General features: G+C 40.7%; 1 protein-coding gene across 6 annotated transcripts in view; it reads right to left on the reverse strand.

Moving 5' to 3' along the window:
- The window catches only part of RNF31 (ring finger protein 31), a 99,171-nt gene that overhangs the window by 48,513 nt on the left and 24,996 nt on the right, over window positions 1-25,662 (reverse strand). For all 6 annotated transcript variants that reach the window (XR_008845141.1, XM_056525896.1, XM_056525878.1 and 3 more), the window contains 15 exons: window positions 25,438-25,593; window positions 25,289-25,348; window positions 25,149-25,197; window positions 24,841-25,009; window positions 22,685-23,291; window positions 21,692-21,889; window positions 16,295-16,546; window positions 15,946-16,128; window positions 15,112-15,318; window positions 12,496-12,669; window positions 11,598-11,696; window positions 3,953-4,042; window positions 3,578-3,692; window positions 906-1,024; window positions 361-474 (listed from right to left, as the gene is read on the reverse strand). Coding sequence is in view for 5 of the 6 variants with exons in the window: in XM_056525896.1 (XP_056381871.1) it covers window positions 361-474; window positions 906-1,024; window positions 3,578-3,692; window positions 3,953-4,042; window positions 11,598-11,696; window positions 12,496-12,669; window positions 15,112-15,318; window positions 15,946-16,128; window positions 16,295-16,546; window positions 21,692-21,889; window positions 22,685-23,291; window positions 24,841-25,009; window positions 25,149-25,197; window positions 25,289-25,348; window positions 25,438-25,593 (2,592 nt within the window). In the remaining variant the exon portion in view is untranslated. The remainder of the gene's footprint in view (window positions 1-360; window positions 475-905; window positions 1,025-3,577; window positions 3,693-3,952; window positions 4,043-11,597; window positions 11,697-12,495; window positions 12,670-15,111; window positions 15,319-15,945; window positions 16,129-16,294; window positions 16,547-21,691; window positions 21,890-22,684; window positions 23,292-24,840; window positions 25,010-25,148; window positions 25,198-25,288; window positions 25,349-25,437; window positions 25,594-25,662) is intronic.

The raw sequence follows: 25,662 nt of genomic DNA on the forward strand, positions 1-25,662 counted from the left end.
TGGCCACACTGGGAAAAAATATTCACCAAGATTGTGCTGGCTTCTACGATCGCCAGATCTAACACCCTGTGACTTTTTTCTACAAGGAATACAGGTGTATCTGCACACCAATCCGATAATATGCTGGCAGGTGTCAGGGTGGACCTAGACATATGCATGGAAGCATTTGTAGTGTACAGATAAAACTTGGACAGATAGTATATCTTCTCATGTTAATACATTTGTGTTATGTTCTTTCAGTAATAAATACAGAGATACAGAGGTAAATATTGCACCATCATTTTCATCCACATTATTATATTGTGCCATCACTATCATCGATCAAGAAAAGCCAACACAGATATCTCAAAATATGCTTACTTGGAGAAGGGTCTGCAGACGAGACACCTCCCAGTCTCGTAGGTAGAATAGGCAGTTTCTAGGATGATGAGCATGGAGTGACATTCTGACTGTGCAGGTAGGGACTGTGCATTTCTATAAAAGAAAAATAACCTTATATAAAGCATATGCTTTGAACTTGTGGTTTAACCTTCATTCATAAGATAACAGGTATAGACCAGCATACATAAAATGTATACATTTCAAACATTTTTTTTAACCAAAGAAAAAGTTCCTAAGGGGCCATAGGATATTTTTAATTAATAAAATTGGCCCTCATATAGTCGGTTAATGCAAATATTCAAATCTAGTAAACTATTGCTTGTAGAATATGGGACAGCATTATCAGCCTCTGACTGGGCATCTAATTTGAAAATAATTCAATTTGTTATAATATAACAATCTTTGGATAAAAGGGATCTAAAATCATGAGACAATGGAATTGCATGTGAGCATGAACTATTCCAGAAATTGTTCAATAGCTCCTACACACAATGTGACATTACAATATTAAACAAGCCACTTACATTTTTAGAGTGAAAAGTGTTGTAGCATCCACTACAGAACTGATGGCGACACTGAGAGCAGATAAAATGCATACAACCTCCTCTTGCAAGCGCATAAGAAAATTTGCAGTGTGGACATGCTGAGGAAAAAAATACATACAACCAGTACAATAACACATCCTAGAACTGAATGAATGAACTAATCGTTTGAAATACTTTCGTCTTTACATAGTTGAATGTGCTGACAACAAAATCACACAAAAATGATCAATAGAAATCAAGTTTATCAACCCATGGAGGTCTGGATATGGAGTCACACTCAAAATCAAAGTGGAAAACCACACTACAGGCTGATCCAACTTTGATGTAATGTCCTTAAAACAAGTCAAAATGAGGCTCAGTCATGTGTGTGGCCTCCATGTGCCCGTATGACCTCCCTACAACGCCTGGGCATGCTCCTGATGAGGTGGTGGATGGTCTCCTGAGGGATGTCCTCCCAACTCCTGGACAGTCTGTGGTGCAACGTGGCGTTGGTGGATGGAGCGAGGCATGATGTCCCAGATGTGCTCAATCGGATTCAGGTTTGGAGAACAGGTGGGCCAGTCCATAGCATCAATGCCTTCCTCTTGCAGGAACTACTGGCACACTCCAGCCACATGAGGTCTATCATTGTCTTGCATTAGGAGGAACCAAGGGACAACCAAACCAGCATATGGTCTCACAAGGGGTCTGAGGATCTCAGCTCGGTACCTAATGGCAGTCAGGCTACCTCCGGCAAGCACATGGAGGGCTGTGCAGCCCCCCAAAGAAATGCCACCCTACACCATTACTGACCCACCGCCAAACTGGCCATGCTCGAGGATGTTGCAGGCAGCAGAACATTGTCCCCGGCGTCTCCAGACTCTGTCACATCTGTCACACGTGCTCAGTGTGAACCTGCTTTTATCTGTGAAGAGCACAGGGCACCAGTGGCGAATTTGCCAATCTTGGTGTTCTCTGGCAAATGCCAAACGTCCTGCACGGTGTTGGGCTGTAAGCACAACCCCCACCTGTGGATGTCGGGGTCTCACCGTTTGAGTGGACACATGCACATTTGTGGCCTGCTGGAGGTCATTTTACAGGGTTCTGGCAGTGCTCCTCCTTGCACAAATGTAGAGGTAGTGGTCCTGCTGCTTGGTTGTTGCCCTCCTACAGTCTCCTCTATGTCTCCTGATGTACTGGCCTGTCTCCTAGTAGCGCCTCCATGCTCTGGACACTACGCTGACAGACACAGCAAACCTTCTTGCCACAGCTTGCATTGATGTGCCATCCTGGATGAGCTGCACTACCTGTGTGGGTTGTAGACTCATGCTACCACTAGAGTGGAAGCACAGCCAGCAGTCAAAAGTGACCAAAACATCAGCCAGGAAGCATAGAAACTGAGAAGTGGTCTGTGGTCACCACCTGCAGAACTACACCTTTATTGCAGTTGTCTTCTAATTGCATATAATTTCCACCTGTTGTCTCTGTTCCATTTGCACAACAGCATGTGTAATTGATTGTCAATCAGTGTTGCTTCCTGAGTGGACAATGACACATTCATACACACATATATATATACATATACACACACACTGTATACATTTTTTTCTTAAAGGGGTACTCCAGTGGAAAAGAAAATGTTTTCGAATCAACTGGTGCCAGAAAGTTAAACAGATTTGTAAATAACTTCTATTAAAAAAATCTTAACTCTTTCAGTACTTATCAGCTGCTGTATTCTTCAGAGGAAGTTGTGTAGTTCTTTCTAGTCTAACCACTGACATAAATAGAGGTAACAGCTAGGGATCGACCGATATCGTTTCTTTAGGGCCGATACCGATAAGAGGTTAGGGCCGATAGCCGATAACTTATACCGATATTCCGGTATAAGTTATCGGCTATTCATCCCCCCGTGACACCGCTGCAGATCACCGATTTAAAGCGGGCGCTTTAAATCAATGCACTGCAGTGGCTTTTGTGGTGCCATAGGCCGCCACCACCCGCTACTCTCCCCCTGCCTGTCCGGGGGTCCTGAGTCCTATAACCGGCACCGCTCTCCCCACCGCACTGCACCGCCCCGGCCCCACTGCCTCCCCCATCCCCGGTTTTATAATTAACTGTTCCCGGGGTCCACTCTACATCTGGCTCCGGTGGCGTCCTCCTGAGCTGTCACTGTGCGCGGTGACGTCACGTTGCGCACGTCACTCGTCATTGCACACAGCGTAACGCATGACGTAGCAGGAGCCAGAAGTAGCATGGGCCCGGGGCGGTGCGATGGGGTGCGGCGGGTCAGGGGGGGGCGCACACGGTGCGGCGGGTTGGGGGGTGGGGGGGGGGCGGTCGTGGGGCGGGGGGTGGGGCATTATCGGCAAGGTAATTGCCGATACCGATATTGCCCAAAATCGTGATTATCGACCGATAATATCGGCCAAACCGATAATCGGTCGATCCCTAGTAACAGCAGAGAGCACTGTGGCCAGACTGGAAAGAACTACACAACTTCCTCTAAAGCATACAGGAGCTGATATATTATTGGAAGTTTTTTTTATAGAAGTAATTTACAAATCTGTTTAACTTTCTGGCACCAGCTGATTAAAATATTTATATTCCACCGGAGTACCCTTTTAAGGAAGATAAGAAGACCAGCATTACAAATATGCTGTTAATATACTCACTGATCCCATTTTCCTGCAGGTACACAGCAAGTCCCTGTGCCTGATATTCTGCATCATTTTCTCGCTTCCAACATTGGAAATCTTCACAACTTAGGGCTTGATGCTGTTCCTCCCACTGTATTATAGGTAAGAAAGACACAGTGTGATAGAAATTGTGAGACAATCTAGGAAATCTAACAGATAACAATACAAACTAAACTGTAGATTATACAGTATATCTACATATGTTACATGTCCTGGCAACAGCAAGGCGCACACACACTGTTAACATTACGTTTGGGGTGCTTCTCAAGTTCTTCTATCATCTATTCCAAGTGTGTAGCTTTGGCACTCTATTTAGTTTACCAGTACCAATTTCTGAGCTCTAAAACTTACTGGTCGCTTGCATTTCCTGCAGAATCTGCATTTGCACTGAGGACACTTTACATCTAGTTGATCCCGTTCATAAATAAATCCAAACGAACACTAAAATAGAAAAAAAAAAGTTTATTAGTTGCATTTATTAGGAACAGGCATTTTTCTTTGTATTTTACAGAAATAATAGATCCTTAATATATTTTTCAGTTTATGGCTTATTCTAACAGATAACAGGTTCAAAAGGTCTATAATTGTGTAAAAAATTTCAACAGATGAGGGTGTGGCCAAGCTTTAAATGTAGATATATTTATAAAAAGCTAGTTTTAACAAAGGTGCAATTTAGTAGCAAAAAAAGGTTAGGCTACTCATAGAAGGCATAACAATATGTTTTTGTGAACTACCCTTTTCAGTTTCATTGTTACAAAATAAGCCACTATTGGGAAATGAGGGTATATGTCACTAGGTCTGACCTCTTTAACACAAAGGTCTTATAAGAGGGGTGCTACATACTGATAATGTGTTCTCACACCCAGACAACTGTGTGGAGAGAGATCATATAATCTCATGACCTCATCTTTGAAATCCTGTGGTAAGTGTTCTTACTAAGCTACTGATTGCCCAAGAAAAATTACTGTGAAGGGAGGAACAGAAAAAAATTATCTGCCCTAGCTCAGACCCCATTTAGAACTTCTGGGACTTTTCGGGTGTGTTTACATAAAAGACAGATACACTTATTCACTGCAGATTTGCTGGCAAAATAATGTGCAGTTTATGACCGTACCAGTGAAAATTGATTAGAGGTGAGAATTTAAATCCACAACATGTCACTTTATGTAGCATATACTCTAAGAATTTGTACACAAATATTTTTGTAGATTTTGCCACAGATCCGCAATAATATTTGTAACGGTGGATTTTGAACAAATTTCCTTTATATATTTTTTTTTATCCTTTGTATTTTTTATATTAAAAGCGCTGTGGGGGGCAAGATATATATTGCTGCAGGAGTGGGGGGGGGGGGGGGGCAGACATATAGCCTATATATCTAGCCCCCCAGCACATTTAAAATATGCCCCCTGCAGCGCATTTTTATATATATCTATATATATATATATATATATATATATATATATATCCTCACGCATTAATAAATATATACCCCCTGCCGGCGCATTAACCTCTTCCCGCTATAGGACGTATGCATACGTTCAAGCATCCAACACATTCGCTGCGGGCAGAGCAGGAGATCGGCGGCGGGACCCGACTGTTAATCACAGCCAGAGTCCCGCAGCAGCTGCCGGAGCCGCCATCGTGCCGGTCCCGGCAGCATTAACCCCCTAGATGCCGTGATCAATCTTGATTACGTCATCTATGGTGTTGACAGGGGGAGCGCTCTCCTCCTGTTCACCAATGGGGCCACCGCGATACGATCGCGGGTCGCCGTTGGTTGCTATGGCAGCAGGAGGTCAGATCATGACCTCCTGTCTGCCTGCTACGGAAGCCTGTGCGATCCTGCAGCTCATCAGGTTATACTGTGCTGCAGTACAAATGTATTGCAGCACAGTATAACCTGTAAAAAGTGTAAAAAAATAAAAAGTTCTTCAATAAAAGTATGAAGTGTAAAAAAAAATGCCCCTTTCCCAATAAAAGCCCTGTATTATCACCAAAAAAGATCAAAAACACAAATCATACACATAATAGGTATTGCCATGTCCGTAATGACGTGTCCTGCACGGTGAACGCCGTAAAAAAAAAAAAAAAAACATTAAAAAAAGTGTAAAATTGGCTAATTTTGGTACAAATAGCGGAATTAAAAAGATCGAAAGGTAGAACGTAGCACAAAAATGATACCAATAAAGTACAGCTCCTCCCGCAAAAAATAAGCCCTTAATCAATGGCATCGGACGAAAAATAAAGTTACGGCTGTTGGAAAATGAATGGCAGAAAAATAATTTTGCTCAGAAAAGGAAAAAACATAAAAAGCTATATAAAATGGGTATCGCCATAATTGCACTGACCCGCAGAATAAATATAACATCACTTTTACCGAACAGTGTACATCATAAAAATAAAAAAAAAGCCAAAAATGTTCCAGTATTTCACAATATTTTGAAGATTTTCACAAAAAATGCTGCATGTATCAACAAAAATGCACCAGTTATATAAAGTACAATATGTCACGAAAAAAAATCTCAGAATCGCTCTGCTCAGAAAAAGCGTTCTAAAGTTATTACCATTTAAAGAGAAACATGTCAAATTAAAAAAAAAACTCCTCTCCGCCGGCGCATTAATAAATATATAACCCCCCGACGGCGCATTTATAAATATATACCCCCCCCCCCCCGCCGGTGCATTGATAAATATATACCCCCCACCGGCGCATTAATAAATATATACCCCCCGCCGGCGCATTAATAAATATATATACCCCCCTGCTGGCGCATTAATAACTATATACCCCCCGCCGGCGCATAAATAAATATATATACCCCCCCCCGCAGCGCATGTACCCTCGCAGTGCAGCGCATCTACATACATATGTCACCGCAGCACTATATGTGAAAAGCATTCTAGCAGCAACATCGGCCGGCCGATGCTGCTGATAGAAATACTTTTCATTCATAGTGCTGCACCGGCATATGTATATAGAAGCACTGTGGGGGGAAGATAACACTATATGTCTGCACCCCCCAACACTTCTATATACATATACCCCTGCAGCGCTATGAATGAAAAGTGTTTCTATTAGCAGCGCATAGTGCCAGCAGTGGCCTTATGATACCTGAGAGGTGCAAGTTTCTTTTGGTCCAAATCAACAAATGGCCCTATGGTATAAACAGGGACCTGCCACTGTACAAGCTAGGTAGGATGTTAACAATGATGTATTTGCCGATGGCGAAGGCTGGATTCACACATATCTATTGCATGGAGATCACACCCCTTTCCTTAGACATGAATGGAGGGTGCTTGGTGTGACATCATGTTTCCAGTCCTGGATAGACAGAGGTTTCTGGGACTGGAGCAGCAGCCCGGCATAGAATGCGGGTGCTGAACGGAGGTCGCGGGGGGCCCGCCGCTGGGATCCTTTAGATAGGGGATAAGATGTCTATGGCCAGAATACCCCTTTAACAATCCTACTGAGAACAATGGGATCAGTTCTGGCATCAGTGTCCCTCCAATGAGTTCAAAAGCACTCCTGAGAAAAACTGAGCTGAATAAGCAGGAACAGGGTCTTAAAGGATTAATGTTGTACAATTTCTTTTGGTATGTCACCTTCGAGTACAGTATATACAGCATCCATAACTAAAGTATCTATAGCTAAAGCATCCTATATATAAAACTGCATTTAAGGAGAGAAATATTAGTACAAGTTATGGATACTAGATCTGTAGGGATAGAATTTCGATCCAGGGATTTATTCTATATTCCATATTTGAAGTTGTGAAGGAATTTTTCCACCTGGTATGGGGAAACTGGCATCAGCCTCATAAGGTTTTTTTTTTTTCCCTCTGGATCAACACAGTAGGGATATAGGTTAAAGGAAAACTGTCAGCTTTCTTCCCCCGCATTAACCAGTGGTACTGGCTGGTAGTGCAGGGGACGTTGAACAGTTTGACCCTTACCGTGCCCAGATCCACCGCGCCGTTTGACCTTAATCTTCTATTTTCGGTATATTCAAATGAGGTGCTAACTGGCACTCTGACGTCAGTGCCGGGCCGCAGCGCATCAATATTCCTCCCCTCTCTCTTCATTACAGAGCGGAGAGAAGAGGGAGAGGCGGAGGGAGCGGAGGAATATTGATGAGCTGGGCGGTGCTTCGGCCCAGCACTGTCAGAGTGCCAGTTAGCACCTCATTTGAATATACCAAACAGGGATGTGGAATTCCTATCACCCGACGCCCGGAACATGTAATTCCGGGCAGCAGGCAGGTGAATTTTCCTGGCCCTTAGCCCGGCTTCGGGCAAGCAGGGTCACACCTGACAAGTGCGGCGGCGCTCAGCAGTCTGTATGGAGCTGGCTCCAGACTCCTGCCAGCTCCATACTATGCCGCCCCCGGTGGAGGTGAAAATTGGCAACCCATGCAGACTTGCGACAGCTCCTCCCCAAATTTCCACCTCACACCGCCGCTAATAGCCAGCATTTGGCTATTAACCCCTTAGATTGCCACTGTCAAAGCTGACAGCGGCGTCTAAAGGTACATGTGAATGCTCTCTGGTGGGCTAGTGGGGTGGATTGCCCCCCCGCAGTACGATCGCGAGGGGGTGATCCACTATAAGCTTACCTCTGCTTCCCTGCTGTCTGTGGCTCTGTCATTGATAGAGCCTGGCTGTACTAGGCTCTATCAATTGATCACAGAGCACACAGATCAATGGAGTTCAATAGAACTCTATTGATCTGTATGAGGAATCTAATGATAATAAAGTGAAAAAAAATTAAAAGTTTTAATAAAAGTTTAACCCCTTAAGGACTCAGCCCATTTTGGCCTTAAGGACTCAGACAATTTAATTTTTACGTTTTCATTTTTTCCTCCTCGCCTTCTAAAAATCATAACTCTTTTATATTTTCATCCACAGACTAGTATGAGGGCTTGTTTTTTGCGCGACCAGTTGTCCTTTGTAATGACATAACTCATTATATCATAAAATGTATGGCGCAACCAAAAAACACTATTTTTGTGGGGAAATTAAAACGAAAAACGCTATTTTGCTAATTTTGGAAGGTTTTGTTTTCACGCCGTACAATTTATGGTAAAAGTGACATGTGTTCTTTATTCTGAGGGTCAATACGATTAAAATGATACCCATTATTATATACTTTTATATTATTGTTGCGCTTAAAAAAAATCACAAACTTTTTAACCAAATTAGTACGTTTATAATCCCTTTATTTTGATGACCTCTAACTTTTTTATTTTTCCGTATAAGCGGCGGTATGGGGGCTCATTTTTTGTGCCATGATCTGTACTTTTTTTTGATACCACATTTGCATATAAAAAACTTTTAATACATTTTTTATAATTTTTTTTTTAATAAAATGTATTAAAAAAGTAGGAATTTGGGACTTTTTTTATTTTTTTTCGTTCACGCCGTTCACCGTACGGGATCATTAACATTTTATTTTAATAGTTCGGACATTTACGCACGCGGCGATACCAAATATGTCTATAAAAAATGTTTTTTACGCTTTTTGGGGGTAAAATAGGAAAAAACGGACGTTTTACTTTTTTATTGGGGGAGGGGATTTTTCACTTTTTTTTAACTTTTACTTTTACATTTTTTTTTACACTTGAATAGTCCCCATAGGGGACTATTCATAGCAATACCATGATTGCTAATACTGATCTGTTCTATGTATAGGACATAGAACAGATCAGTGTTATCGGTCATCTTCTGCTCTGGTCTGCTCGATCACAGACCAGAGCAGGAGACGCCGGGAGCCGGACGGAGGAAGGAGAGGGGACCTCCGTGCGGCGTTATGAATGATCGGATCCCCGCAGCAGCGCTGCGGGCGATCCGATCGTTCATTTAAATCGCGAACCGCCGCAGATGCCGGGATCTGTATTGATCCCGGCACATGAGGGGTTAATGGCGGACGCCCGCGAGATCGCGGGCGTCGGCCATTGCCGGCGGGTCCCTGGCTGCGATTAGCAGCCGGGATCAGCCGCGCATGACACGGGCATCGCTCCGATGCCCGCGGTTATGCTTAGGACGTAAATGTACGTCCTGGTGCGTTAAGTACCACCTCACCAGGACGTACATTTACGTCCTGCGTCCTTAAGGGGTTAAAAGACACACATTAACCCCTTGCATGTTAAAAGTTCAAATCACTCCCTTTTCCTATATAAAAACATGTAAACATAATAATAAACATTTTTAGTATCGCTACGTGCGTAATTGTACAAACTATTAAAATATAACATTATGTATCCCGTACGGTAAATGACGTAAATGTAATAAAAATACCAAACCACAGAATTGCAATTTTTATAATATCCAAGAAAAAAAAAGTTAAAAAGCGATTAAAAGTTAGATCAATACAAAAATGGTACTGGTACAAAAAACTGATTATGGTGCAAAAAAATTGCCTTCATACAGCCTGGTATTCGAAAAAAAAACATTTTTTTTTAAAGCTACAGGGGTCATTAAAAAAATTCAAAAAAGTTCTGAATTTTTTTAAAATTAGTAAAACATGACGGAAACTATACAAATCTGTTATTGCTGTAATCAGGCTGGCCTAAAGTATCAAAATCACATGTTAGCTCCACCACAAGGTAAATGGAGTAGAAAAGAAAACCACCAAATTTGCTAAATTATCTTTTACAATTTCAAATTTCACTTCACCGTTTATATACCGTATATATTTTTGTATCGGAGAATATGTTATTGAAAAATCAAAAGGTATCATTATAGTAGTTAGTTATGGCTATTATAGGGCGAGGAGGAAAAAAGAAAGTGTAAAAGCGAAAATTGGCCCAGACAAGTGGATCGTCATGAGGGACAAGTAGATTTTGCTCCATTTTAGTCCCATGGACAAGTAGTTTTTATTACATTTCCACACCCCTGCGAAAATAGAAGATTAAAGGGGTACTCCGGTGAAAAACTTTTTTTTTTTTTTTTAAATCAACTGGTGCCAGAAAGTTAAACAGATTTGTAAATTACTTCTATTAAAAAATCTTAATCCTTCCTGTACTTATTAGCTGCTGAATACTACAGCGGAAATTCTTTTCTTTTTGAAACACAGAACTGTCTGCTGACATCACGAGCACAGTGCTCTCTGCTGACATCTCTGTCCATTTTATGAACTGTCCAGAACAGCATATGTTTGCTATGGGGATTTCCTTTTACTCTGGACAGTTCCTAAAAATGGACAGAGATGTCAGCAGAGAGCACTGTGCTCGTGAATCAGCAGACAGCTCTGTGTTTCAAACGGAAAAGAATTTCCACTGAAGTATTCAGCAGCTAATAAGTACAGGAAGGATTAGGATTTTTTAATAGAAGTAATTCACAAAGCTATTTAACTTTCTGGCACCAGTTGATTTTAAAAAAAAAAGTTTTTCACCGGAGTACCCCTTTAAGGCCGAACGGTTCGGCAGATCCGTGCACGGTAAGGATCAAACTGATCAGCGTCCCCCGCACTACCAGCCAGTACCGCTGGTTAGTGCAGGGGAAGAAACTTGATTGACTGTTTTCAACCTAATGAGCTATGTAACTAAATCAACAGACCTATATAACTATATATTTAAACATGCAGGTAATCATTTTGACATGAATGGAACGTTTAAAATCTAGAAATAATATTGGTACATGGAAAGACAAAAACATTAAAATACCCCACATAAATGACACAAAGACCTCTCCTTTCTACTTAGAGGACTCAGAGATAGGACTGATAACACCATCCTTTTTGTCAGGAACTAATGGAATTTTAAGCTCCTAGTTTGAATTATAATTGTAGATTGTGCAATTTTAGTCCACCTGGAAAACATCTTCTTATGACTGTTTATTAACTTCTAGGACCACCAATGTTGGTTCATTTCTATATACCAATCCTCGGATCTCCTACTGTCTCCATCCTTCTTCTACTCTTTATTTTTTCTCCTAGTATCCCCAAGTTGAAAACACAAACCAAATATTGAAGCCAACATTATTTTGAGTATACTTACATGAGTGCACCAAAGAAATTTAGGATCTTTCATAAGTGTCCTCTCAGTCAACTTTTTATGGAACAAATTGTATGCATCCTCCTCAAGAGTGTCCCGTAACTTGAAAATGCATAGAAAATAAGATTAATACACCCCACTGTCCAACATTATATATAGTGATCTAAACAGGAGTCAAATACTTTTTTACTCAATACTTATTGATGTATTTGTATGCATAAAAAATACAAATACAAAGCAAATCAGTCTAAACTATCAGAGAGGCATACAAGATAACTAAACTAATGAGATAAGTAATATCAGACCACTACTAATATATAGCAGAAATAATCCATGCTTTGGACAATTTACAGAAGTTTGCATGGGGTCAAGCGAACTTTCCCAGGGAAAGGTCTGACCAACAGCAGAAAAGACACTACTGATTCCTCGTGGTTTTCAAGATCTCTGCTTACAGATAATAATAGGAACATTCCCTGTGTTCTTTCTGTCCTGATCATGTGCTGGAAACACAGGTGCACTAAAGGTGCTAAAGACATAGCCCTGTAACAATTGTACTTCATGTACAAGTGGTGCACTAGTGCAATCATCATATGACTAAAAGACATTTTTATTACCTTGTAGTAAACATTGAAGTCTCCTTTTAAATGGCTGCATGTAGCGATCTTGAAAGCCTTGAGTATTTGATACTGAGGGGTACATTGGAAGATCTTATACTTTTTTACTATATAGAGAAGAACTGCTTACATGAAAGCAACTGTAATCACATATTACTTACATACATGATTATTTTCAGTAAAAAAAAAGCAAATTTTTAGACAGTGGAACAAATTTTATTTAGAAGTAAATGTTCTGTTCCCACAGATTCACACATTATTGGTACACTACTAAAAAAGAAACTTACCAAAATATCTAGTGTAGAAAAATAATGTAAGAGTTCTCCCTCATCACTTATCTCTGGCTCCTCACATGCTGGACACACCATATCCCTAATGTGTTTCTCTTTTACTGCAACTGTAAAGTGCATCCAAAAGCATTCTGGGCAGATACAACACTCACATGAAGTTAGAGAACGCATCTAGAAAAGAGACGAGATGTAATGTCTGTATGTAGAGACTACAAATAAACCACAGGGAAGGGATATTTACCTAGTATTCTTGAGGAAAACACTACTGACTATGTATATTTAAAGGATACAAACACAGTTATTTGAGATTTTACTTCTATGCATATACATAAAAGATTTACATTAACAAGGCCAAAACATGTGGCTGCATTACTGTTCCTGTTCTTATTTCTTTCATTTTCTGTGTTATCACACACACACACGTATAGACGATAAAGTGCCTTTTATACATGTTGTTGCTGTTGTGTAGTATTTAAAAAAAAATATATAAAAGAAAAACCTTTTGACATCTAATAGAGACATGCCAATATATATATATATATATATTTTTTTTTAACAGTCAAGGTCTAGATGACTCCAGGAGATGAACTCTATAGAAAGTCTAAGGAGCATGCAGAAAGGACAGAGACAGAAAGGAGAGCTTCTCCCTGATGGTTCTAGAGATCGGTGGAGGTCCCTGTACCTAGACACTGACTGCTTTAAACCTTTGACCCCCATAGAGATGTGGTCAAATGTATTTTTCATATGCCAGTTAAAGTTTACAATGTAGCTCTACAGTAAATAAGTTATAGAATTACGGTGGTGTAGCACAATTTATTCCCTTATGCAGTGAGCAATTTCCTGTGCGCAGCCCCAGCTCTACCCACGAATGGAGCTGTGTCGACCACAGCATGAAGTGGTGGCTGCCAAGCCCCCTCAATGCATCTCAATTGAAGAGCCAGAGATACACGAACGCTTCTCACACAAAATACATGGAGGGGGTGTTGGTTACCACTTGCATGATGCAGAGAGTGCTTTGTGCACGAGAAGAGTCAGGCATCATCAAGAAATGATGGGGGTCACAGTGGTTAGACCTAGTGCTGGGCGGTATACCGATATGAACCGGATACCGTTTTTTTTCTCTCCCACAGTATGGATTTTTGCCCATACCGCTATACCGGTCGGGCCCCTCCCCCACCCTCCGGATGAATTGTAGAGCCCAGCTCGGCGCCCTCACTTGTCCTGGTGTGCTTCTGTGGCCTGATTACAAGAGCGGAATCGGGCCACAGAAGCTAATCCATTTACTGTGTCCCCCCGCTCCGCCTGTCAGCCAGTGTCCCCGCGAGCAGGATCAATCCCCACCACTAGTGGGATCCATGTGGCCACTAGCGGTGTCACAAGAATGCCTCCCGCGAGCTCTACCATCACCGCTAGCGGGGTCCCTGTGCCCACTAGCGGTGTCACAAGAATGCCAAGCGAGGCTCTGTTCCCCGTCCCTGTCAGCTCTCAGGGTACGGGAACAGATTTAAAAGCCTCGCGCGCGGCTAATGTACTACTGCGCAGGCGCAGCACTACGCAAATAGCGTAGGGCTAACGTAGGCAGCGCTAGGAGCCTAGCGTTAGCCCTACGCTAATTGCGTAGTACTGCGCATGCGCAGTACTACATTAGCCGCGCGCAAGGCTTTTAAATCTGTTCCCGTACCCTGAGAGCTGACAGGGACGGGGAACAGAGCCGCGCACGGCATTCTTGTGACACCGCTAGTGGGCACAGGGACCCCGCTAGCGGTGATGGTAGCGACCGCGCTCGCAGAGGACACATTTGACACCGCTAGTGGGCACAGGGACCCGCAGTATTACCGTGATATCGCGATAATAAAAAAAAAATACTGTGATATTCATTTTAGGCCATACTGCCCAGCACTAGTTAGACCCCCCATGATCAGACACTTATCCCCTATGCCCTTTGAATAGGGGATAGATACATTCCTTTAAGGCAATTTTCAACCTCACACCTCTCAGAGAGGACTTAAAGGTGCACTCCGGTGGAAAACTTTTTTTTTTTTTTTTTCAATCAACTGGTGCCAGAAAGTTAAAGAGATTTGTAAATTACTTCTATTAAAAAATCTTAATCCTTCCAGTACTTATTAGCTGCTGAATATTACAGAGGAAATTCTTTTCTTTTTGGAACACAGAGCTCTCTGCTGACATCATGACCACAGTGCTCTCTGCTGACATCTCTGTCCATTTTAGGAACTGTCCAGAGTAGCATATGTTTTCTATGGGGATTTTCTCCTACTCTGGAAAGTTCTTAAAATGGACAGAGGTGTCAGCAGAGAGCACTGTGGTCATGATGTCAGCAGAGAGCTCTGTGTTCCAAAAAGAAAATAATTTCCTCTGTAGTATTCAGCAGCTAATAAGTACTGGAAGGATTAAGATTTTTTAATAGAAGTAATTTACACCAGTTGTACACCAGTAATTTGGCACCAGTTGATAAAAAAAAAAAAAAAAAAGTTTTCCACCGGTATCCCCTTTAAGAGCCTTGAAAAATCCAATCTGCACTCTTCTACCACCAGTTACAGATCAAGATTCCTCATGAGCTGTAGAAGGAGCTTTATTCAATGTGCCCAGTGTTACCTTATTACGTGGAAGCTGCAATCCACAGACTGCGCATTCCTGAGTGAGCATTCTCTTGATGAAGTCACGGTCCTGTGATTCTCTCACTGCTTCTACAACATCCTGAAGATTATAACGTCCTTCCCCTTCCTGAAGCAGTGACAGAGCCAGCTCAGCACGTCCCCAACTATGTAGGGCATACTCTGCAAGTAATCGTCTGAGAAGTGCCTAAAAGGTTGAGAAACAGCTATAATATACAGACTCAAAAATCCCATCTAGCTGACACATTAAAGGAGTATTCCGGTGGAAACCTTTTTATTTTTTATTTATTTATTTATTTATTTTTTATGTACTGGTGCCAGAAAATTTAACAGATTTGTAAATTACTTTTATTAAAAAATATTAATCCTTTTACAGAGTAAAATTACTACAGAGTAAATTCTTTACTTTTTGAATTTCTTTTTTGTGTTGTCCACAGTGCTCTCTGCTGACACCTCTGTCCGTGTCAGGAACTGTCCAGAGTAGCATAGGTTTGCTATGGGGATTTTCTCCTGCTCTGGACAGTTTCTGATATGGGCATCAGGTGTCAGCAGAGAGCACTGTGGACAACACAAAAAATAAAATCAAGAATAAAGATTTTCCTCTGTAGCAAACAGCTGCAAAAAAGTACTGATAGGATTAACATTTTTTAATAGAAGTAGTTTACAAATCTGTTTAACTTGCTGGCACCAGTTCATTTAAAAAAAAAATTTAAAAGTTTTCCACTGGAGTACTCCTTTAAACATATATATATATATATATATATATATATATATATATATATATATAATAAATATATAACTACATTATTACCACCTGTCTGTCTCTGGAGTCAAGCTGAAATGGGACGTCTTTATCTTCCCATACACGTCTGAGAAAGGGTTCCAAAAGAGGTGCTTGTAAAATACTAAGTGCTCTTGGTACACTGCCGCCACTCTCATACAGCGCAGCAACCACCTTATCTCTATCTTGGAAGCCAAGAGAACATAGTTCTTCCACCTATTAATTTGATCCAAAAAAATATAATTTAGTTTACAAAATTTACACAAGATCAGTGTCTAGAAAATGAAGTAAGTGTTGGGGCCTGATAAATAAAAGTAAAACCCCCTTAAGCACACTCTATAGTTTGATGAGTAAATAGAGTGCTACCTTGCTGGTATCTAACCTTGTTTCTTCGCTGTATAATGCATAGGTTCACTGCTTCCTCCATATCACCTCCACATGATAACCATACACTACGAGCTTCATCTGTGGTAAAAGCGCCCAACTCAGAGCCTGCTTTAAGCGACGCTGCATCGATTAACCGTTCTAACACATAGACGAGTTCAGACTGCAGCCACCACAAAGGCTTTTCTGTACCAGAGTAACGGATTGCACTGCACACCTCTTCTGGGGAAACACCATGTGCTTCCCCTTCCTGTAAAAATACAAAAAAGCATTACACATATACATGAATGATTTAAACTAAGAAATCTAGACAATACTAACATGAAAAGGTATGGCAATCACCCCAAAGCCAGGCTCTACCAATGGAGTGCAGATTACACAGATCAATGCAGTTCAATAAAACCGCATTGATCTGTATGAGGAATCCAAGTATGTTCACATGGCCAGAAAATACAGGAGGACATTCCCCACATTTACTTGATGTGGTGGCAATAGGACCGATCAGAAATGTGCAGTCTCCATAGAGGGCAATGTATTTCGGGCAGAATCCACAGAAACATTGAACAGGTTCAATGCTTCTGCAGACACCAGAATCGGGAAATGATACCGTGTGCACAGTGCAGCAATATCCCATTGAAATCAATGGGACACTGCTGAACTAATAAAATGTAAAAAAAAAAAAAAAAAAAAAAAAGAACATTTAACCCCTTAATGACACAGGACATAAATGTACGTCCTGGTGCCCTGGTACTTAATGGACGTAAATGTCCATTTACGTCCTGTTCATGACCAGAGCACCAAAAGGGGTTGCTCCGTCATGCGCGGCAGGTCCTGGCTGCTATCAGCAGCCAGGGACCCACTGGTAATGGCGCACATCAGTGATCGCGCTGATGTGTACCATTAATCTCTCTAATGCTGTGATCAATACAGATCACGGCATCTGCTGCAGTGCGGTCACTAAAATGGATGATCGTATCGCTCGCAGCACTGCCGCCGGGATCCGACCATCCAGAACAACAGATGGAGGCCCCTCTCACCTGCCTCCGCCGCCTTCCTCGGGTCTTCTGCTCTGGTCTGACATTGAGCAGACCAGAGCAGAAGATAGCCGATAATACTGATCAGTGCTATGCCCTATGAACAGCACTGTTAAGTATCTGCAATCAAGTGATTGCAATAAATAGTCCCCTATGGGGACATAAAAAGTGTAAAAAAAAAAAAAAAAAGGGAAAAATAAAAAGGAAAAAAATCCCCTTCCCCAATAAAATTTTAAATTGTCCCTTTTTCCCATTTTAGCCCCAAAAAGGGTAAAAAAAAATTAAATAAACATATTTGGTATCGCCGGGTTCTTAAATGTCCGAACTATCAAAATATAATGTTAAAACTTGTGTAGGTAGCTACAACCAGACAATAGAGACAATAGTATTGTTGCCAGACGAGTACTAATGTGAAAAGGTTGTGTATCCCATACAACCTGCAAACAATGTATCTAGTGGGGGTACACTTTCCTCAAGTCTGGGCTTGATTAAAACCAATGTATAGGTGTATATTAGGGATTGACCGATATTGATTTTTTAGGGCCGATACCGATAATCTGTGGACTTTACGCCCGATAGCCGATAACTTATACCGATATTCCGGTATAAGTTATCGGCTAATTCACCACTAAGCCCCCCACCCCCCAGCCCTACAGAAGCCGCTTCAGATCAATGATTTAAAGCGGGTGCTTTAAATCAATGAACTGCAGCAGCTTTTTCGGGGCCAGAGACTGCCGCTGCCACCCGCTTCTCTCCCCTTGCCTGTCCTGAGTTTAGCCACTGCCGCTGCCCCATTGCCTCCCCCATCCCCGGTTTTATAATTACATGTTCCCGGGGTCCGCGCTACTGGATGGTTGTCATTTGTTATGTATAAATTGTGGACTGGATCGGTGTGCAGGTGATAATAATGATCTAGTGTTGTGAGGTAAAACATGGATGTGGAAAATCCATTAAAAACTACTTTTTAAGTGTAAAACATTGGTGTTTTTTAAAATGTATATAGAAAGATGGCATATCATGGATGTGTTCGGGGATTATAATAAATAAAGATGGCAAAAAAATAAATAAGTAAAAATAAATATAAATAAAGATGGGAAAAAAAAATAAAAAAATGTTTATGCTATATTGGGACAACAGAGTTAGTGTTTATATTGTGTTGGGACAACACATGCCGACATATAATGTGGAAGTATGAAATTTGCCCTACCAATATGGTTGCTAGATATTGGGGACAATCCGGACATCACAATGCATTAGTGAGTGAAAAGTATATACGAAAATATTATATATATATATATATATATATATACACATACACAAATAAAATATATAAAAATATAAAATATACAAAGAATTTTTAGGAAAATTATATAAAAAATTCCCCCCCGCCTTTCTTTCTATATATATATATATATATATATATTTAGATTTATATATATGTAGACAAGGATATATATATAACTCAGAAAGAAAATTTATGGATCCAAATGGCAACACTATAGTTATGTGGTAGAGAGATGTTGATATGGTTCGGAAAGAAAGTTTATGGATGCAGATTAGGACGCTATAACTGTGTGATAAAGAGATGATGATATATAATTAGTGTTGAGCGGCATAGGCCATATTCGAATTCGTGAATATTCGCGAATATATGGACGAATATTCGTCATATTCGCAAATATTCGCATATTCGTAATATTCTCGTTTTATTTTCGCATATGCGAATATTCGCATGTGCGAAAATTAACATATGCGAAAATTTGCATATACAAAAATTAGTATAAGCGAAAATTCGCATATGCAAATTTTCGCGTATGCGAAAATTCGCACACCAGTCTCCCACAGTAGTATTAGAGCCTTCTTACACCACATAAGCTGGAAGCAGAGAGGGATGATCACTGTGATGTGTACTGCGAAAAAAAAAAAAAAAAAAACGAATATTCGTAATTACGAATATATAGCGCTATATTCGCGAATTCGCGAATAAAATTTGAATTGCGAATATTCGCGAGCAACACTATATATAATAATGATATATAAAAAAAAAGTAAAGGAATGATGGGTTGTAAAATTGAAGATGTTAGAAGGCTAGATTCTACATATCTTCATGGTGTGATCTCTACCTAGATGAAACCAAAAATTTCTAGTTCAGCGTTTAGGCCTTTGGGGGCCAATGTTTCCATTTTGATAGTATGGAAAGGCACCCCTCAACAACTACACCAATTTACAGAACAACTAAACAATAGTACATATAACCTCAAATCCACTCCCAACATCAGTACAGACAATAGAATTCCTAGACCTCCAAAACACAATTCACAACAATCCAGCTATATGCAGCACATACCATAAACCGACATCTAAAAATAGCTATATCAGATTCGACAGTGGCCATCTACCTCAATGGCTCATCAATATACTATATGGACAATATCGACGTATTAGACGCAATTGCACAAACATCAATAAATTTTAGGGAAGCATAGACACTAATCAAACAGTTCCAACAAAAACAATACCCCAATACACTCCTACAAGACTCATTACACAAAGCGAGAACACAAGACAGAACACAATTTTTCAATAACACCTCTACGAAACAAGAAGACAATACACACCAAGCTAAGCTAATAATACCATTCAATACATCGCATCAACAGATTAAAAAGATTGTCAACAAACACTGGCACCTACTACAGTTAGATAAAACCATTGGCCCATCACTACTGTCAAAAGCCCCAGTCATATTTACGAAAGCACCAAATTTAGGATTAAAAATTGCACCCACCACAAAACAAACCAGATCACTACCACATAAAACAACACAACCTACCCTTTCTGGACCAACAGGATTTTACAGATGCAATCAGTGCAACAATTGCAAAGTTACAGAGTTCCCCAAAAAACAGATACAATAACATCCACCACAAACCACAAAACTTGAAAAATATTTATATCATCAAATGCCCCTGCAATAAACAATAAATAGGTCGCACATCTCGTCCCCGCTGATTTCAGGACTCTACTGCGCTGAAGCGGATTTGGGGTGTAGACAGGAACCCAGAGGGGAGGAGAGGGAGATGATGAGGGAGAACATGAATATTCATAAGTCGGGCGGTGCTGCGGTTACGTCACAGTGCCAGATGAAGGCAGTAACCCTGCCCGTGCCAGTTAGCAGCTAATTTGCATATCAAGAAGAAATAAGATAACGGGTGAATGGCGCGGCGGATCTGGGCATGGTATGCATCAAACTAATCAGCGTCCCCCGCACTACCAGCCTGTACCGCTGGTTCGTGTGGGGAGAGCAAGCTGACAATTTTCCTTTAAATGTACTAATCTGGTTAAAAAGTTTGAGATTTTTTTAAAGCAGTACAATAATAGAAAAGTATGTAATCATGGGTATCCATTTAATCGTACTGACCCACAGAAAAAAGAAAACATGTCATTTTTACCATAAATTGTACAGTGTGAAAATGAAACCTTCCAAAATTAGCAAAATTGCGGTTTTCTTTAAAATTTCCCCAAACAAATAGTATTTTTTTGGTTGTGCCATACATTTTATGGTAAAATGATTGATGTCATTACAAAGGACAACTGGTCGTGCAAAAAAATATACTTGTCTGTGGATAAAAATATAAAAAAAGTTATGATTTTTGGAAGACGGGGAGTAAAAAACAAAAATGCAAAAATAAGGCCAAAATAGGCTGAGTCCTTAAGGGGTTTATAAAAGGTTTAAAAAAAAAAAAAAACACACACAATAACTTATTAAAATATTTTAAAAAAAAAAGTTCAAATCACTCCCTTTTCCAATTTTCCATATAAAAAACACGGAAACATAATAAAATATTACATATTTGGTATTGCCACTTGTGTAATTATCCGAACTATTAAAATATAACCATTTATTCTGTATGGTAAATGGTGTATAAGAAAAATAAAAACAAACCCCAGAATTGCATTTATCACGTCATATTCCAGAAAAAATTAAGTAAAAAAGAGATCAAAAAGTCTAATGAGTTCACCCAGGTAAACTCTAGCACTAGCAGCCTAATTAGATGATCAGGTTTAGTGATCAAACACCACACACAAAGCCAGAAGATTCATTAAAAAATTTAGACAGCGGTACAGAACCATTTCTTTGATGGAGCTACATCCAAAATGGAGCCAAACCCAAGCTACAACAGGTAAGCACAAGGAACACACGAGAATCTCTAAATTATTATTTTATAATAACCTATGCTGCCCTATATAAATAAATAAAAATGTCCTGGAGTGCTTCTTTAAATTCAACATCAACTTTTATGAAAACACAAGAGAGTGCATTACAGAAAACAGCATGTTATTCTTTTCAATTCCCTTACCTTAATTAATGCCACCATTTTGGCTCCTTCCTCTTTCAGCTGCTTCTGTCTCATCTCATCCTGGTATTTTGACTGCCTCTCTTCTTCCTTTTTTCTAATCTCTTCTGTTGGTGTTAGCCCTTCACTGGTTCGGTCACACATCTCACAAACACGACCGCTGCACATGTTGTAATATGTGCAGTGAGAGCACTGCCAAGCCTAGGGTGCACGTAACAAAAGGTTAAAGGGGTACTCTGATGGAAAACAATGTATTTTAAAATCAGCTGGTGCCAGAATGTTAAACAGATAGTAAAGTACCAGTAAAGAAGTTAAAAAATCTTAATCCTTCCAGTACTTATCAGCTGCTGTATGCTCCACAGGAAGTTATTTTCTAATTTATTTTCTGTCTAACCACAGTGCTCTCTGCTGACACCTCTGTCCATGTCAGACAAATCTCTTAACTTTCTTGCACCAGTTGATTAAAAAAATAAAAAAATAAAAATAAATAAAATGTTTTCCACCTGAGTACCCCTTTAGGGTAGGGTCACACGTAACGGATCCGCATATTTTACGCTGCGGATCCGCAAGTGACCCGACCCCTATTGTGCCTCCTGCTGGTGCCGAAACCAACCGTGCCCGCCCCCTTTCCTGCTCGCAGCGGCAATCTGCTGCTCCGAGCAGGCACAATAGGGGCCTGCGAGTCGCCAAGTGCACTCAGACATGCCGAAGCAACAGCGATGTCTGTGTACACTGCGGATGCCCAAGTCTAAGTGCACTCGACGACTCGCAGGCCCCCAGTGTGGCTGCTCGGAGCAACGGATTGCCGCTACGAGCAGGCCAGGGTGAACAGACCAGGGGGCACGTGGGTTCGGCAACAGTAAGAGGCACAATATGGGTCTGGTCACCAGCAGATCAGTGGTGTAAAATATACTGCAGATCCGTTAGGTGTGACCCTACTCTTAGAGTTTTGTCCTATTATAATCTATTTTGACAAATCAAGTTACTACAACTTACCTTTGACATTTTTATTCGATCTTCCGCTTCCCCATATTGAGGTTCAGAGAAATGTTCCAAGCTGCTATTCAATTCATTGATTGATTTGTCAATCACATAAGAGCTCTCTGGGCTGCTTTTCTTCAAGTATGGGAGACTAGCATCATTATTCCCCTGGGTTAGTAGTTTTGGGTTACTACTCTCAATATTGGCAGGTTTGTCATACATACTACCAAACACAGTTGTCTTGCTTTTCTCTGACAAAGACATAAATCTACTCTGGTTAAGTGGAGCATGTTTCTTGTATAAATCTTTAGTGTCCTTTATATCCGAGTAAACAGGGGCAGTGGACTCTTGACCATCTCTAGATGGTTTTCCAGCAAGTCGAGGTCGGTCACACACTGCACACAAGACAGCTGAAGATGGATTCTGCAAAGTACAAGCCTGACACTCCCATGTGTCTTTAAGCAAACCAGCTTCTAATGGCATGCTTAATGCATTGTTACAACCACGAGGACGGTCACATCCCACACAGAGCACTGCTCCCCCTCTATTTAAAGTATGGCATGACATACACTGCCAAGGTGGGCGTGATGAAACATGTGAAAGAAATTCATCATCCTTAGGCCTTTAAGAAAAAACAAATAGACAAACACACACGTTTAAGACAAATAAACCTTCAGAAGTCTAATTAAAATGTATGTACACTGTTCTAATAGTGTTACAATATCCTACTGCTGCGTCTACAGCTCCTATACAGGACTATGAGTCTCCATTGTAGCAGACTTCAAGCTGTACAGTCTGATCCTGATTTATATTCTATGTTTCTTACTTCTGTTTAGTAGGTAAGGGTGAGTTCACACTACGTTTTCTCCCATACGGGAGCGCATACGGCAGGGGGGAGCTAAAACCTCGCGCTCCCGTATGCCTTCGTATGCGCTCCCGTATGTCATTAATTTCAATGAGCCGGCCGGAGTGAAACGTTCGGTCGACTCATTTTTGCGCCGTATGCGCTTTTACAACCGGACCTCAAACCGTGGTTGACCACAGTTTTAGGTCCGGTTGTAAAAGCGCATACGGCGCAAAAATGAGCCGACCGGACCGAACGTTTCACTCCGGCCGGCTCATTGAAATGAATGACATACGGGAGCGCATACGAAGGCATACGGGAGCGCGAGGTTTTAGCTCCCCCCTGCCGTATGCGCTCCCGTATGGTAGAAAACGTAGTGTGAACCCAGCCTCAGCAGGAAATCAGGAGGATAGATGGCAGCATGACTGCAGTTCAGAGGAGAACGTATCTGAAGTCTGCTACAATAAAAATTAATAGGTTCATATAAGAGAAGCATGTGCAAAACTGGATGCTGTAAGACAGGATATGGTTTAAAAAGATACTTTTTATTTAAGATTTAGTAAAGCAATAAAACAATTAGTCACAAATGTGTTAACAGCCATTAACTGTAGAAAACATCTATCATTGCTTGTGTTGGTACAAAAGCTGTAAGTCTATACTTACAATTAGAGATGAGCGAACTTACAGTAAATTCGATTCATCAGGAACTTCTCGGCTCGGCAGTTGATGACTTGTCCTGCATAAATTAGTTCAGCTTTCAGGTGCTCCGGTGGGCTGGAAAAGGTGGATACATTCCTAGGAAAGAGTCTCCTAGGACTGTATCCACCTTTTCCAGCCCACTGGAGCACCTGAAAGCTGAACTAATTTATGCAGGAAAAGTCATCATTGCCGAGCCGAGAAGTTCGTGACGAATCGCGTTTAATGTAAGTTTGCTCATCTCTACTTACAATGCTGAAGTTATGTGTACATGGGCCAAATTTATTAAAATGTCGCACTGAGTATGATAAATTTGTCGCATGTGCACATGTGTGGGATTTTTGCTTTAGTGATGCTGTAATCAAGTTTTTCAGTGAAAAGATTATTGGTATTGGGTTGCAACATTTGAAGCCCTCTGAGACAAAATTTGCGACATTTGGAGAAAAACTGCACATGATAAATTCACAACCACTGCAAAGTTAAAGGGCAACAGTGATCAAATAACCAAGTTTGGCAAAAAATCATCAAAACCATTGATGTAACAGGTTTCCCCCTCTCTTTTTTTTTTTTTTTTGTTAAACACATCAAAAGATGTGTAAAATTCTTGATAAATTCCCTCCATAGTAAATACCTGTGTGAAGGTGATGCGTCAAAGGGGGTGCGTTGGTGATGTGAACGATTGGGATGGGAATGTACTCTATGGTCACACTTTAAACACAGCATATCATTACACATAGTACACACAACAGAGACTGTCTTCACGCCACAAAGACCGCATCCTTCAGAGGACGATTCTGAAACTAGAGAAACAATCAATGAAGTTAGTGGTCATATTGTCTTATAGGAAAAATTCACCTAAAACATGCAGAATACACACATTCAGTGAATAATGCAATTCTCTAACCAGGGCCCTTATGCTTGAGTAGCTCTTTTAATTACCTGATGGGACTGGTCTGGAGAAAGCAACAGAGTCTGCAACCAAAGATGACTGCAAGTATACAAAAATCCCATTGGTTAGACAACGCAACGCAAAAATCTACATATTTCACAAGCATACTTAAATTATCATAACACTTTACCTGATTGAATCTCATCATCAGTAGTTCCTGTGCTGCTCGCTCCTGGTATGGATGGGAATTCTGGGGGAAAAAGGGCACTAATTTTAGGTAAGGGAAAACTATAGTATCGGAAAACCAGAAGTAAGACCTAAAAGCAATGAAGCACTTACAGAGATCAAAAGATTTAGCTCACGGTGGAGGATAATGACATCTGCTGTTACAGCAGCAACTTTGGCAGTATCTGGTTCTTGCATTGCATCTGGAAAGCTAAGACCATCTGGAAGGGACTGTGTGTATCCATACAATGACAAGACATGACGGCCACCCTAGGAGGGAAAATTTGCAATGGCTCATTATATACAAATATACATTTATGGGTTTAAAGTAAATCAAAA

The sequence above is a fragment of the Hyla sarda genome, chromosome 1, assembly GCF_029499605.1.
Source record: "Hyla sarda isolate aHylSar1 chromosome 1, aHylSar1.hap1, whole genome shotgun sequence".
NCBI lineage: Eukaryota > Metazoa > Chordata > Amphibia > Anura > Hylidae > Hyla > Hyla sarda.